Below are 14550 nucleotides of genomic sequence, written 5' to 3'. Positions count from 1 at the left end.
CAATCAAATGAGCAAAACACATCAGTCAGTCAAAAACTGCTCAGTGGCTTGACAAACTCATGCACAGGGTAGGCATCATTCAGCCTTCCTTGCCTTCCATATTGTGGTGTCATCTTGGAAACAGTGAAGACACTGATTTGGAGGCTATGAAGTAGAAGGATTCAAGGAAGTGTTGAACATTGATAATAAGCAATAACAGGACTAAGGAATCACTGAGAACAGATAAGCCAGAGGACAGTAGAGGAGAGGCCAGAGCAGCAACAAAGAAGGAAATATGCCCCTCATGAGATATTTTTTCTAGGAACAACCAAAAGTACTAGACCATAAGCTGGGAAGCAGATCCTGAAGGTGAATGGGATGGTCCTGTGTTGGCTACACATGTTGAACTGATAGCTCTGCAGCTTATTGATGCTATTTTTTCTTTTAGCCAAAGACAAAACACACATTAAAGGCTTGTGATTTTCGTATTTTACATTTCACACACACAATACTGAGTTGCACAGCGTTCACAGTGTGCAATGATGATAGTGACACAGACTCATTTCTCTTTGACTTTGGGTGCTGCTGACAGAAATGTTGCAAAGCCACCCTCCACTGTGATAAGAGGTGAGAATGGTGAGAAACCAGATGTGCTAGTTTGAAGCTAGCTAGACTGTTTTGGTGAGAAGAACTAGATCATAGGCTGTGAAAGGAAAACAATGGTGATGTCTACTCCCCTCAGAGTCTTGCTGAAGAAGAAACGAGAACATTAGATAACACTCTCGCCATTTTGTCACTCACTCTGCCTTGGGCTGCTGACTGAGCTGCATCTCACTAACCTCATCTTCCACTTGGCCTAATGCACCTTTGCTTCTTAACCTCTTGGCTGAACCTCTATTCTTCCTTGGGATTGGGGTAAGGTTGAGAGGGGCAGGGGGGAGGTGCAGGGGTGGTTGAGAGCCTCTCCTGGGGACTCAGGTTTCTGAGAGGGGAGTTGTGTTTCTGTATTACCTTTTACCTTGTATATTTCTGTATATAACTGTATATACTGTAAATAGCTGCTTGTATATTGTGCTGCTGTAAATAAATAGCTTCATTTATATTCCCAGAGCCGGCTGAGTCTAGTCTGGGTATTTCTAAAGTGTATGGGGGTGGAGAACACCCAAACCATCACACCAGAAAAAAAGAGGATTACACATTAAAGGTTCAAATGAGTAAATAAATAAATATAATACCAGTGAGACAAAAAGATATGAGAAAGAGTAAAAAAAAGTTACCAAACGATGACATTTCTTTAATCTATCCTAGGTTCACTCTAAATCACTTCTTTCTTCATGGACTATTTACCTTTGTTCTCAAAAATTACATTTCCTTCAGAAAAAGAAAGCAGTAGCATTTCTAAATAAATAATCAGGACTTGATGTACTGCCAAGGGTTTCTACTAAAGGCTACGAAAATGATCAGTGCTAATTAAAAATAAATTCAGAGTGTGCACATGTTTCTTTTTATGCTAACTTTTTTTTTTTCTTTGTGTGCTTTTTCTGGGCTTAAAAGAAATCCACAAAAGGAGAGATAACTGGGCATTAAGAATAGTAATCATAAAGTATCGCTAGACCAAATAATGTTTTAACTGTCCTAGTAATTATTACACAACTAGTTGCTATTTCATAGCTCCAGAGAGGGCAGAGGTGCTAACAAAGCTTCCTTTCCAAAGCTATGAATACTTGAGGGGACGGTTCGAAATCTTGGGAAAAAGTGTAGCCTGTCACCATTAATTTAATTAATTTTGCTTAGTCCTTGCTGGAAGAAAGCAAATGGCAATGTGATTGCTGTATCTGGTTTAGCCTCGAAGCAAAGTCTAAGGCTGTCAGTTTTTGTAATACGCAGATAAAAATCAAATCATAAATCTCATCATTGGCCAGCTGCCACACATTTACTGAACATAATGAACCTACTAAAAAGGAAGGGTATGTATTTTGTGCTGTAAATGTGAAAATGCACACTATGAAGTGGAATTTGAAGAGATTCCAATGTATTTTGCACTTTCCCCCAGAGTTTACTCTGATTTATTCTCCCAGTTTACTTAGGAATATTATGCTAAATTAAGATTGAGAATCTATACCTCCAAATGCAGCTTCTGAAATTATTTAGAAATTCAGGCAAAGAAATATGTAGATGTCGTGTGGCCAAGAGAGCCAATGGCATCCTGGCCTGCATCAGGAATAGTGTGGCCAGTAGGACAAGGGAGGTTATTCTTCCCCTCTACTCAGCACTGGTCAGGCCACACCTTGAGTACTGTGTCCAGTTCTGAACTCCACCATTCAAGAGAGATGCTGAGGTGTTGGAAAGTGTCCAGAGAAGGGCAACAAAGCTGGTGAAGGGCCTGGAACACAAACCCTATGAGGAGAGGCTGAGGGAGCTGGGGTTGTTTAGCTTGGAGAAGAGGAGGCTCAGGGGTGACCTCATTGCTGTCTACAACTACCTGAAGGGAGGTTGTAGCCAGGTGGGGATTGGCTTCTTCTGCCAGGCAACCAGCAACAGAACAAGGGGACACAGTCTCAGGTTGAGCCGGGGTAGGTATAGGCTGGATGTTAGGAGGAAGTTCTTCCCAGAGAGAGTGATTGGCATTGGAATGGGCTGCCCAGGGAGGTGGTGGAGGCACTGTCCCTGGAGGTGTTCAAGAAAAGACTGGATGAGGCACTTAGTGCCATGGTCTAGTTGACTGGCTAGGGCTGGGTGCTAGGTTGGAGTGGATGATCTTGGAGGTCTCTCCCAACCTGGTTGATTCTATGATTCTATGATTTTCACAAAAGTCAAAGCAAATTTGGAAATTTTCAAGGTAAACTTTCTTTCCCTGAAAATAATTTGGTATGTTAGGCTACTTGTGGTGCAATTAAAAAAGGCAGAATAAGTTGGGACTAATCATGAATTTCCATCCTTAATTCTTTGTTCTTTGGCTTCTGTGCTTCTAGACCTTTAGAACGTGACTCTGTCCTGATCAGGCCTGATAAAAATCTGTGGTATGATACTGACTATAAATTCATGCTGGTACTGGGGAGAGCAGTATTTTATCTCTTCAGAGCAATTCTAAACTACACTGTCTGTCCTTCTTGTGGGCCTGTGCTTCCCACATTTGTGCAAGAGGTTTATCATTTTCTTTCAGAAAATCTGTAAAGCTGCAGAAATTGGCTTAAGTAGGTCCTAATCGTCACTGACAGAATAAAGTCCATACTGGAGGTAACAGGCCTGCAAAATATCATAATTAAAAACTGCTTTTGCTTTGGACTTGTCTGCACTCTGCAAAGAGCATACATTTCTGCACACTGGGAATCACAACTTAGAAGTGGCCACACTGACTGTCACTTCTTTTAACTCAAAGAAACAGAAGAGGTGTCAAGACCAGACATACTGATATGACAAGCTTTAGCACAAAATAGAATTTATAGTCAAGGCATAAACCACTGAAAAATAAAGTCTAATGGAAACAATGACAGTTCATTCACTTCATAAAAACACTAGGAGGTTCTGTAGAAAGTGCTGTAACAAACACTAAACAGACCAAAGTAACTACCACATGGTCTATTTAAATTTGGTATCACCACTGAATAGTTCTATGTTCTCACAATACCCACAATCTAAAGAACTCAATTAAAGAAAGTCTGTTAATAACATAAACAATCCAATGTTATCCATGAGCCACAGTTTTAGCACATGCTGTAGCATTACTTTTTTTTAACATAATGCTAAGTCCTTAGCAAACATCGTAAGACAAAGCAAACATCAAATCAAATACCAAAGAACTTCCTGTGCATATCTGCTTGTCAAAAATGTTTTACCGACATAAAATAAACTAAAATAGTAAATTTACAATGATTTCCCACAAGTTAATAGCACCTTAGACCTGAAATTGAATGCCAAAAGCTGCATTCCTAAACTGCATTAGTTTGTTGGGTTTTTTTTGGTCTTAAAGCACTGTTGACATTGTTGTGCAAACAACAGACACAGACTCTAACTCTAATTCAAATTAGCAGGAACTTCTGGATGCTCAGCCTTTTTAAAAACATGACTGCACCTAAAAATTCTAGCTCAGACTTTAGAGATAAAGACCAGATTTTGATTCCTTGCAGTTATGAAAGGTGTGTAAGAAAGCTATGTGCCATTTTAGAGCACCTCTAATCTCTCAATCAGTGCAAATTTCACGAGTCAAACAAACTATCAGATCTAATGTACAGAGGCAAATTTATTAGCTACAGAGCTGTTTCCCACAGTCTGCTTTGTATATTTGACTATCCTTGGCTGTCAAGAAAAGAACCCTGTTCCCCCTCCTCCCTAAATAAGTACCTTAACCAGGAATCCTTTCTAAATTGAGGGAAACTTTCCAGAGACTACACTGGGCTTCAGACTAGACCTTACGAGAACAACACAACTATTACTTACTTGTTAATTACAGTATAATTGATGTATGTGTGTGGCAGCTAGAACAGGCACCAAGTGCTACCCTTGCTTCACTGAAGACCAAGCACCTTTGTCATTTACTGCTGATGCTTTTAGTATATTTTCTGCTATCAACGCAAATATGATATGAATTTTTGTAGGTTAAAAACTCAAATCCCTCCAACACTATACCTGTGAGGTAGGTGTTGTGTGAGGAATTGATGAAATAGTGTGACAGTGGTTGAGACATATCTTCATTTAAGTCCAATTTCTCAGGTGGAACAACGCCGTTTTCTTCTCCACTCAGATACCGCATGAATCCATCCACTGATATCTGTCCTGAGAGAAACACAGATCCAGCGAGAGCACCGATTAATTTCAAGCAGATTTGGTCACAGACAGGCATTATCTTCAATATACACTTACACACAGGTGAAAGATTATATCATCATCAGACCTGCCTTCACCTAGTTATTCATATATTCGGTTGCTACTATTACTTCATTTTTAGCCTGAAAATTTTCAGCTGAATAGAAGGTGTAGGTAATACACATCTGTTCTGCCATCCAACATGATCTAGACAGGCTGGAGAGCTGGGTGAAGGCAAACCTCATGAAGTTCAATGCAGACAAGGGCAGAGTCCCCCATTTCAGGAGGAGTAACACCAGGCACCAGTACAGACTTGTGGTTGCCCTGCTGGAAAGCATCTCCATGGAGAAAGATCTTGGAGTCCTAGCGGACAGCAAGTTCTCCACGGGACAGCAATGTGCCCCTGTGCCCAAGAGGGCTGCTGGCATCCTGGTGTGCATTATGAAAAGTGTGTCCAGCATATCTAGGGAGGTTCTCCTCTCCCTCTACTCTGCCCGGGTGAGATCACACCTGGAATACTCTGTCCAGTTTTAGGGTCCTCAATTCAAGAAAGACAGAGATCTGCTGGAAACAGTCCAACAGAGGGCTAAGAGAGTGACTGCAGAACTTGTACATCTCTCCTATGAAGAAAGTCAGAGAACTGGGGCTGTTCAGTTTTGAGAAGAGAAAGCTGAGAGGAGATCTTATCAATGCCTATAAATATCTGAGGGGTGGGCATTAAGACAAAGGTGCCAGTCTTTTTTTTGTTGGTGTCCAGTGGTAGAACACGGAGCAGTGGGTACAAGCTAGAACACAGGAGGTTCCACCTCAACACAAGTGGGAACTTCTTCAAGGTGAAGGTGACAGAGCACTTGGAACAGGTTGCACAGAAAGGTTACGGAGTCTCCTTCTCTGGAGACTTTCAAAACCTGCCAGGATGTGTTCCTCTGCAGTCTGCCTTAAGTAATTGTGTTTTCATGGGGGGGTTAGACTCAAAGATTTCTGGAGGTCCCTTCCAACCCCTAATAATCTGTGATTCTGTGATCTTTTACCTGTACTAAGGATAAATAATTTCATAATAAGTGTCTACAGATAATCAAAAGCACAGGGGAATCAGAATTACAGTGAGTGGTAAGAATAGAAAAAATAAATCAAAGCCTATCAGGGAAAGGGGTCTTATGGGTACAAAAAAAAAAAGCAAGTTTTCCAGAGGAAACCAAGAAAAAACAGAGAACCACACAAATAAATGCATAACTGACCTCTATTGGATACAATTATACAATTCAGGGTGTGCATATGAACTCAACCACACTGCAAAGCAAACTAAATAAACCACCATTCAAGTGAAAACTAAGCTTTGCTACATAATTTTTGTATGTCTTCCAAATAATATCTCACTGGAGTGCCAGCATAAATTACCATTTCATATGCTGGTGGTAAATTAGAAAGCTGAATCCTATCATCAACTTAAATGTCACTATTGATCTTAGTAGAGCTATGGTTATTACACCAGGATTAATTTCTCTTCCAAGCCTCCTGCGTAAAGTTTTTTTTTATGTCTGTATTATTTTGTTTATATTTTTTATGCAGGCTGGAAGAGACCTCCAAGATCATCCTGTCCAACCTAGCACCCAGCCCTGTCCAATCAACTAGACCATGGCACTAAGTGCCTCATCCAGTCTTTTCTTGAACACCTCCAGGGACGGTGCCTCCACCACCTCCCTGGGCAGCCCATTCCAATGGGAAATAATTTCCTCCTAACATCCAGCCGATACTTTCCTCGGCATAATTTGAGAGGCCTACATACTTCCTTTTTACAACAAAAAATGTAGGATGGAGAAAAGTTAGGAAAAAAACATCACTGAGTTTTTTTCAGAAACGAAAGCTTTATGAAGATCCTATCTGCTGCATGAATCTACCAGAGATACATTACAAACAGCTCATCCAGAGTCATCTTCAGTATTTCAGTGTGGTTTTGAATGCACTCATTTCAGTCATTCTAGGAGGCTGAAAGCTGCTTTGTCATTCCTATTCTAGAGTAGAAGAAACCTACTAGTTTTCATACATATAGTTCCTACATAAATCTCATCCACATCATAATTACACACCACTCCAAAAGAAAGGTTTCCATTTTCTTGTACAGAAACTCAGGCTGACTCACGTAGACATAGTATTCAAACATCTCAAATGATCTCTGTGTTTAACACTCAGAGTATAGATGGGTTGTTGTAGTCCTTGTTTTCTGTATGGAGACCTGAAACTGAGGATAAATGAACTAACTGAACAACATCTCATGGTAAACCTGTTGGTTAAACTGGGCGTTCAACTGCACAATCTCATGAGGCCTGTTTGGATGAACCTGAACACTTTTGGGACAAAAAAAAGCAAGGCTCAGGCCTGCACTTCCTTCCTTCTCCCTGTTTTGTGGCTTATTCCCATTCTTTACTCTTTCCCACGCTGAAGACAAGGTCGGCAGAGTGGTCCTGCATTTTGCCATTGATATTAACATAAATCAGAGCAAATATTAGTCAAACGTGTAATTACATAGTTCCTAAGTTGCACAGTGATTTGAGTTTATGGCTGTAGAATGTTATTTTACACATCATAATTAAGCAGTCGGCCTTTCAGAAAGTGAAGCAATTTACAAGTTCAATTACAGACAATATTGCACCAGTGAGAGTTTCACTGTGGAATGGAGATGGCAGATGTCAAAGGGACTTTCTATTTTGGATATTAAAGAGTAGATTGATTGTGACCAATACCAAAGATATTCTGAGGTCAACTGCAGAGAGGACAATCCTCAGTGGAGAGTCATCCAAAATTAAATGGCTTCAATTTATTTGTAAGCTTTGTTCTCTATTTTCTTTTGCATATTACAAATTTGCCACAAACGTTACCAAGGAAAAAAAAACAAAACCCAAACCTGTGATCAGTTCTGCCACCTTTTATCTCCATGTATGTACTAGGAAGATTTAATTACACAGTTAGATATAAAATGGGAGTAGAAATATGCCAGGCCAAAACAGAAGGACAAGACAGATTAACAATATTTTCCTTTTTGTTCTGCTCACACATAATTGCCTTAAAATGTTCTGAACCCTAGGTCTTTGATGAAACTTCAAACATAACCAGTGTGCTTTCTATACTTAAAATAGTAGCCTTTTTCACTCACCATTGCTGTGGTAAATTTGACCTGATGTCATTTATTAGGAGAGAGACAGATCCAAAGCTCATGAGTGTTTGTTGAAATACTGCTATCAACTTCCATAATATTTGGTTCAAAACACTATTATATAATCTTAAATTAAGTGCAAGGAAAGACATGACTCTGGATGGCTCTCTTTTAGCTCTGTTGGCAAAGTCAGCCAACAGAAAAGCAAACACAGATGTAACCATAACAGAAGCTATGTCAACATCTACTGGGTGATCTTTTCCTCTGTGTGGTTTGGAGTTTACCAGCACCAGAAATTTATTTATCTTTTTTCCCCTTGAATATTTACTCTCTAATTTACCTGATTAATTAGAATTTCCCCATGGAGTTACACTTGAACAGCACAAACACAACACTGCCTCCTTTTTCCTGTGGTGCTTGTTAAAACGTCCGACACTTAACTCTTCCCCACAGTGCCAGAGGCATGTCCCCGCCTCAACAGGGCCTGTGGCTCTCTTCCTCCTCCTCCTCCTCCTCCTGGCTCTCAGGACTGCTCCTCACACTTTTTCCCCTCACACTTTTCCCATCACTCCCTGATGCCAGCAGCTTTTTGCCCCTTCTTAAACCCCACTCCCTCAAGGTGCCCTGTGGCAGGGCTGCCAGAGGCACCCAGAACTGCCTGAAACTGGCCCCGGCCTCCGGCCTCTCCTCACCAAGGCCTCACAGGCCTCACTGCCAGCGCTTGGGCACTGTCGTGGAGGGCCTGTAGGCCCGAAAAGAGGCTTGCCTACGCCTTGCCTGGACATGTTTTCCTGCCAGGACCCCTGGGTGTAAAAAAGGTTGTGTAAGCCACACACACCCAGCTGGTGTCTCCCTGGGGCAAATCCATGTGATCCCCATATTTGGGAAAGTCCAGGCAAGAGCTTCTGCCTATTATGGTAAGGTTTGGCTGACTGCCAACCTGATTGGTGATTCTAGTGGCCAAAGAGGCCATTCATCTCGGCTCACAGTCAATAAATAGGGGTGCACAGGTAAACAACGTGCTCAGACCCTACCCGCAGCTCAGCTCAGCTCTGACTCACCTGCACGGCTCACACACAGCTCTGACCCTCACTTGCAGCTCACCTGCCTGTGTACCTTTCTTGCAGAGCTCATTTAAGCCTGCACATACATATATATACATAAGGAGCCTATAGCCTCCTAAGCCAGCTGTGCACATCTGCATGCTATTGCTATCAGGACCAGATCCTGCAATGATTTACCTACGGAGCTCAGACTCCCAGCAGCTGCACACACTTTGCATGCCCGCTGCCTACCATGGCCTGGTAACAGCCACTGCCGCTGAGAGAACCAGGAAGCAGACTCTGGATTGTCTGCACACAAGGCCTGAAGCCAGAGACAGCACCAATATTCTTCCCCTGCTCCCAAAACCCTGCCAGCTGACAATCCCTGGACACAGCATCCAGAAGGAGCCAGCAGCACCAAGGCAGAGACCACATCCTTCGCCAGGAGAAAAGGTTAGAGAAAACCAGTATTTCCCCAGAGCCTGGGAAGATTCATCTTTTCCCCTCAAGCCGGGAAGATTCCAGCCTCCAAGTGCACAGGCAGAGACCCTGGAGAATTAGACACTAGGCACAGGCTGTGACGCAGCCCCGAAGGGTGATTAATAATTGATAAAGAGTTGTGAGTAAAAGCTTTAATACCTCTGTAAATATAAGTTGCCTCAGCCATAGAGCAGAAGGAGTTTCAGCCTGCTCTGTTGGGCAAATAGCATGTGACCCCAAGTGGCATTAAGCTGCAGGGAAAACTCCTCTCTCTGTTTACAGTTTGAATGTTTGCTAGTTAAATAACAAATTCCTGTACATATTTTATCCTAAATTGTTTTCATAACCATGTACGAACATATTATTATACAGTGGTTGGGGGTGGCAAGAGTTCAAATATTGAATTTAATAAATCTATATTTTTATATAAAATTTGTATTGCCCCAATTAATTTCTCCCCTCCACCAAACAGGCACAGGCACTGAGAACCCCCCTCTGCCACAGGCACCAACAGGCAACTCAGTGTCAAAGGGAAAATAAAGGAAAGTCTAATCAATTGTTCCTTTTTCAGCTCAATACAAATCCACTTCTGCTCACAGGACAAGTGCTGCCTCAGCACCTCTGCCCAAGGGGAGACTGCATAATGAACCACAGCTGGATGACTTGCGAAGTTTGTCAAATCCACCCAGCTCCTGCGTGGAACAAAAGATGCTTAGATGCTGTATTTGATGATTAACGTGGATAATTTTTGCCCTCTCTGGACTGAAGAAATCTGTGATGAATGTCAGCTGCAGGGTATTTGATTGTCAAAGCACGCACAAGCAACTGGCTAAAGTTTTCTACAAGCAAAATAAGTAGCAGATCAATGTTAATGTTTTTGTTGTGAAAGGGAAAAGGGCTGCAGCATAAACATGGAAATACTGAGGAGAAAAAATTAGAGCATTTAATGTGTTCTTAATTACAGGCATTCCCAATGTCTCAAAATGATAAATGGGTAGCTGAACACTTGTCTATAAATTATGAATCATACAAATTTTTATGTAGATCCAAGAACAAAATTGACTTAAAAACTTTCAGGGGCTAGAGTCACTGGAAAGCCTGGAAATTCCTTTACATGCCTCTCTCCAAACTGATACAGCTACTTAACTTCCAAAGTAATTTCTCCAAAGCGAAAAGAAGCTTCTTCACAACAAGAATCTTGATTCCTTCATGTCTCCTGAACATTCTATTATCTTCCATTTCAGTCATTACCTAACCTTAACTTGCATGGCAAAGTACCCTCACAGTCAGGACTGCTCACTTGCCCATGCCAGCTGTTATTCACCCTCTGAGGTACCCATACCATCTTTTCACAAGACAAAACTAGTCCAAACTTAGACAGACTTATTTGAATCACGTTCTGGCTTTATCCCCAGCTACTTTCCTGCACTGCAGATTGAAGTTCTCCTTGTAATATAGGTGTGTTTGCCAGCAGTCCTTTTGCAGTGTGCCCACAATCTACTTCTCTCCTACAGTTTTAATTTAGAAGCTGAATTTCATCTGCCAGTTGCTTGGCAAGGAGTTTTGTCAGCAATTGTTTCACCTGCTGCCTTCAAATGACATTCATTATTGTTTATTGCAGAAAGAAAGAGGAAGCCTATACAGAGGACTCAAAAAATGCCCCCCAGCACTGCAGGAAAGTGTGGAGCAGTCCATAAGCAAGAGGTTCCACAGGACGCCTCAAACAGCTGTTCAATGGTGAAATTTCTGCAGAGATCAAAGAGCCACTGCTAGATCAACACTCAAGTGAAGTCAGTCAAATCTGATATTTTTTTTCACCAGAATTTGTTAGAAGATGTAGTTTCCTACTAGAAGGGTAATAGATGTAATGGAGATGCTGAAAGATTTTATTGAATTTCTCAGACTGTGTTCAGCTTCATTATATAAAACATGGGAAGTGTTTGTGCAGCAGCTTGATCTTTTTGTGCATCCCTGACTCCACCTGATTGCTCCAACACAGTTACATGAGGAAAAAAACAAACCAAAACCAAAAAACCCACAAGTGAAGTGGCAAGTTCTGCGCAGCTCACAATCTCCTTATTAGTTACACGATTCCACACTGCTCAAGACCTATTACATTGGATCAAAGACATAAATGTCCCTGGATGGCAGTTTAAAGAAAAGCACATAAAATTGTGACTGTTACTTTGCCCATAAGAAACAGGGCTCCTTTGTGGTCAACATTTGTCAGTTCCAACAGACAACAGAAGTAACTTTCATCATCTCAAACTCTTTTTCCTGGAAGCTGTCTTCAGGTAGGTGGCATGCTGCTGGCAAAGGACCTACTTAAAATTCACAGAATATATATGGATAATGAAGTGAATCTTCTCTGCTGGGTTTCTTAGATACTGTCAACACTAATCAATCAAAATGTTCTCTCTGGCAAGTTATGAGATCTGGAATATTCCCATTCCTGGAAGACAGTGTTAGCAGATTTTCCATGGAAAAGGAATTCCAGATAGTTAGTTGAACTGGTTTATAGGCTAAGACTGTACATTGTGAATATATTTCTCAGAGGCTTCTTTACTTGAAGACTTACTGTGTTACCACAAGGCTCTTCATAATCCTCTCTGACTAGATCTAGAGAACCTTCCTCATTTTTCTCATCAGGGTCTGTGACAGTCCTTGTGCTGGGCCAGGCACTCTGCAGTTTCCTGTGCAAGTGCAAACATAGGTAACATCCTCATGTAAAACTGTTCCTAGTTTCCAGGGCTGGCAATAGTATGGGTTGTTTTCAACACAACAATCCTTCTCCTGATGCTTAATGGCATCTAGGTAACTTGACAAGTTCCTGCTTTCCCAACCACTTTGGTGTGCCAGCATGACCTGCACATCATTCTGGATGTGGAAATGCTTGTGGGTCCCTGGGAGCTTGTCAGCTCAACAGCTTGAAGATGTAAACAAACCCCTGCTCACTCAACACTTGCAGCACTGTGCCAAGCACAAGATAAGAGATCTGAATGTTCAAAGCAGGCCTGAGCTTCTTTTAGCAGCTTTTTCACCAGTTCAGTTCCTTCCGCAGAAGCCCAGGATAAAGGCCAAAACCTCAAGAGTGTTGTAGTCTGGAGGAAATTTAAAATTAAAGATAGTCCTCAAAATTTCTCAACACAACTGCTTAATCTATACTTTGTCCTGCTTATTTCAGCAAGTAAACTGCATGCACAGCTACTTGATTGCTGCTTGATTTTCCTCAGGTCTACCTAGCCTGCCACCAGGAACCTTCCAGTCCTTTGGGCAGAGGACAGACCACAGGAGAGGCACAACTCACAGCAGAGGCACAACTCACAGCAGAAAACACCACTATCTACATCCTTTCTTAGAACTTCAGTCTTGCAACTTTAACACCAGCCTTTGCTTGTCTCTTAAAATCTGTGGACATTTTGCCTGACAATTAAAATGAGCATTTGCTTGTAAGCAGTCAACGAGTTTGGATGAATGGAATTTAAACATTTTTTTTCCATATATTTGCAATCTTAACAGAGCCTTGCAGTTGTTTATGCCCATGCTGTTATCCATGGAGTTAATGCAGCAAGATGGCACAATTGTGCCAAGAGATTATTAAGATAAAGAAGAAAATAAACAAAAAAGGCAAAAAAAGACAATTAACTGGCACCTTATATCTCCCAGCAAACAACAAAGAATTTCATCAGTATTCTGTATGACAGCAAAATCAGGTCTCTATTTCAATAGCATCTGTAACATAAGTCACAGAAACAACCAGGTTGGAAAAGACCCTTAGAATCACCAAGTCCAACCCATAACCTTACTCTACAAGATTCACCTTAAACCATATTCCTAAGCACCACATCCAAATGACCCTTAAATACATCCAGGGTTGCTGACTCCATAACCTCCCTGGGCAGCTCATTCCAGTGCCTGACCATTCTCTCCCTGAAAAACTCTTTCCTAATGTCCAGTCTAAACATACCCAGTCTCAGCTTGAGGCCATTCCCCCTTGTTCTGTCTCCAATTGCCTGTGAGAAGAGACCAGCAGCAACCTCTTCACAACATCCCTTCAGGTAGTTGTAGACAGCAGTGAGGTCTGCTCTCAGCCTCCTTTTACTCAAACTAATGGGACAGATGAACTCCATTTGTTGCCAGTAGATCTGGTGCCAATAGCACTTCCCTGTGGTAAAAACCCCCAAAGTTCTGCAGATGGCACCATCCTCTAAGCCATGTATTAATTGCATGGATTTTCCCTTCAATATCACTTGCTGTCACTGGAGGGATTGAGGAAATCACCACTTGTGCTCCTGAACCCTCAAGTAATCTCCCCAAGGCCCTGAAGTCTTTTCTGATTGCTTTTGTACTCCTGTACATTATTTCATCACTCCCAATCTGCATAACCAGCATTCACTGTAATCCCATATAACAACTGAGCAGTCCTCTCACCACCAAGTAGAGGAGATATTTTATAATCCTCTGAGAGATCTGTACAATGTGCCCCACTGGGAATTCTATTTCATAAACCATCACTGCAATTTACAGCTCATTGGGCATTAACATTTTCGTGCACAGTGAAGAGCAGGATGCATATACCCCCCATGTCTCTCTTGACACTGGGCACACATTAGTTTCTTGATGCTTTCTAGCTTTGTGAGCCAGCAGAGAGGTTCACAACAAAGAATTTACATAAAATTCACACTGAGTGGGACACAATGCACCAGAGCCACTCTGGTAACACTTGCAGCATTTGCATTCAAGTGATTTGGGAAGTGAGGCTGAAACTTGTACAGCTTTCCAGACATTTTGGTGCTGTGTCTGGAACTTCTGCCTGTATTCAGCTTTGTGAAACAGGATGGACAGGACTTTATTGTCCAACCAATAGCTTCTTAACAGCAAAGTCATCAGAAGGGGAAAATATGGTACTTTAGCTCAGACTGAAAAAGGTACAGCCCTAAAACTGGGTTACTGGAATTTACTCCAGGAACATCAGTGGTGATCTGTTCTGGAAAAAAACCACTGAGAACAGAAAAGACTTTCAGGCCTCAGGTTAAGATGTGCAGATACTTCAGAATATCTAGCAACCAAGCACTATTTACACACTACAAGCAG

General features: G+C 41.7%; 1 protein-coding gene across 3 annotated transcripts in view; it reads right to left on the bottom strand.

Annotated features, from left to right (window-relative positions):
- Positions 1-14550, bottom strand: part of PLCB1 (phospholipase C beta 1) — a 434017-nt gene that overhangs the window by 129112 nt on the left and 290355 nt on the right. For all 3 annotated transcript variants that reach the window (XR_010302819.1, XM_064146106.1, XM_064146104.1), the window contains exon 10: positions 4606-4752. Coding sequence is in view for 2 of the 3 variants with exons in the window: in XM_064146106.1 (XP_064002176.1) it covers positions 4606-4752 (147 nt within the window). In the remaining variant the exon portion in view is untranslated. The remainder of the gene's footprint in view (positions 1-4605; positions 4753-14550) is intronic.

This window comes from Pogoniulus pusillus, chromosome 7 (assembly GCF_015220805.1).
Source record: "Pogoniulus pusillus isolate bPogPus1 chromosome 7, bPogPus1.pri, whole genome shotgun sequence".
Lineage (NCBI taxonomy): Eukaryota > Metazoa > Chordata > Aves > Piciformes > Lybiidae > Pogoniulus > Pogoniulus pusillus.
This window is presented reverse-complemented; position numbering and strand designations above follow the sequence as displayed.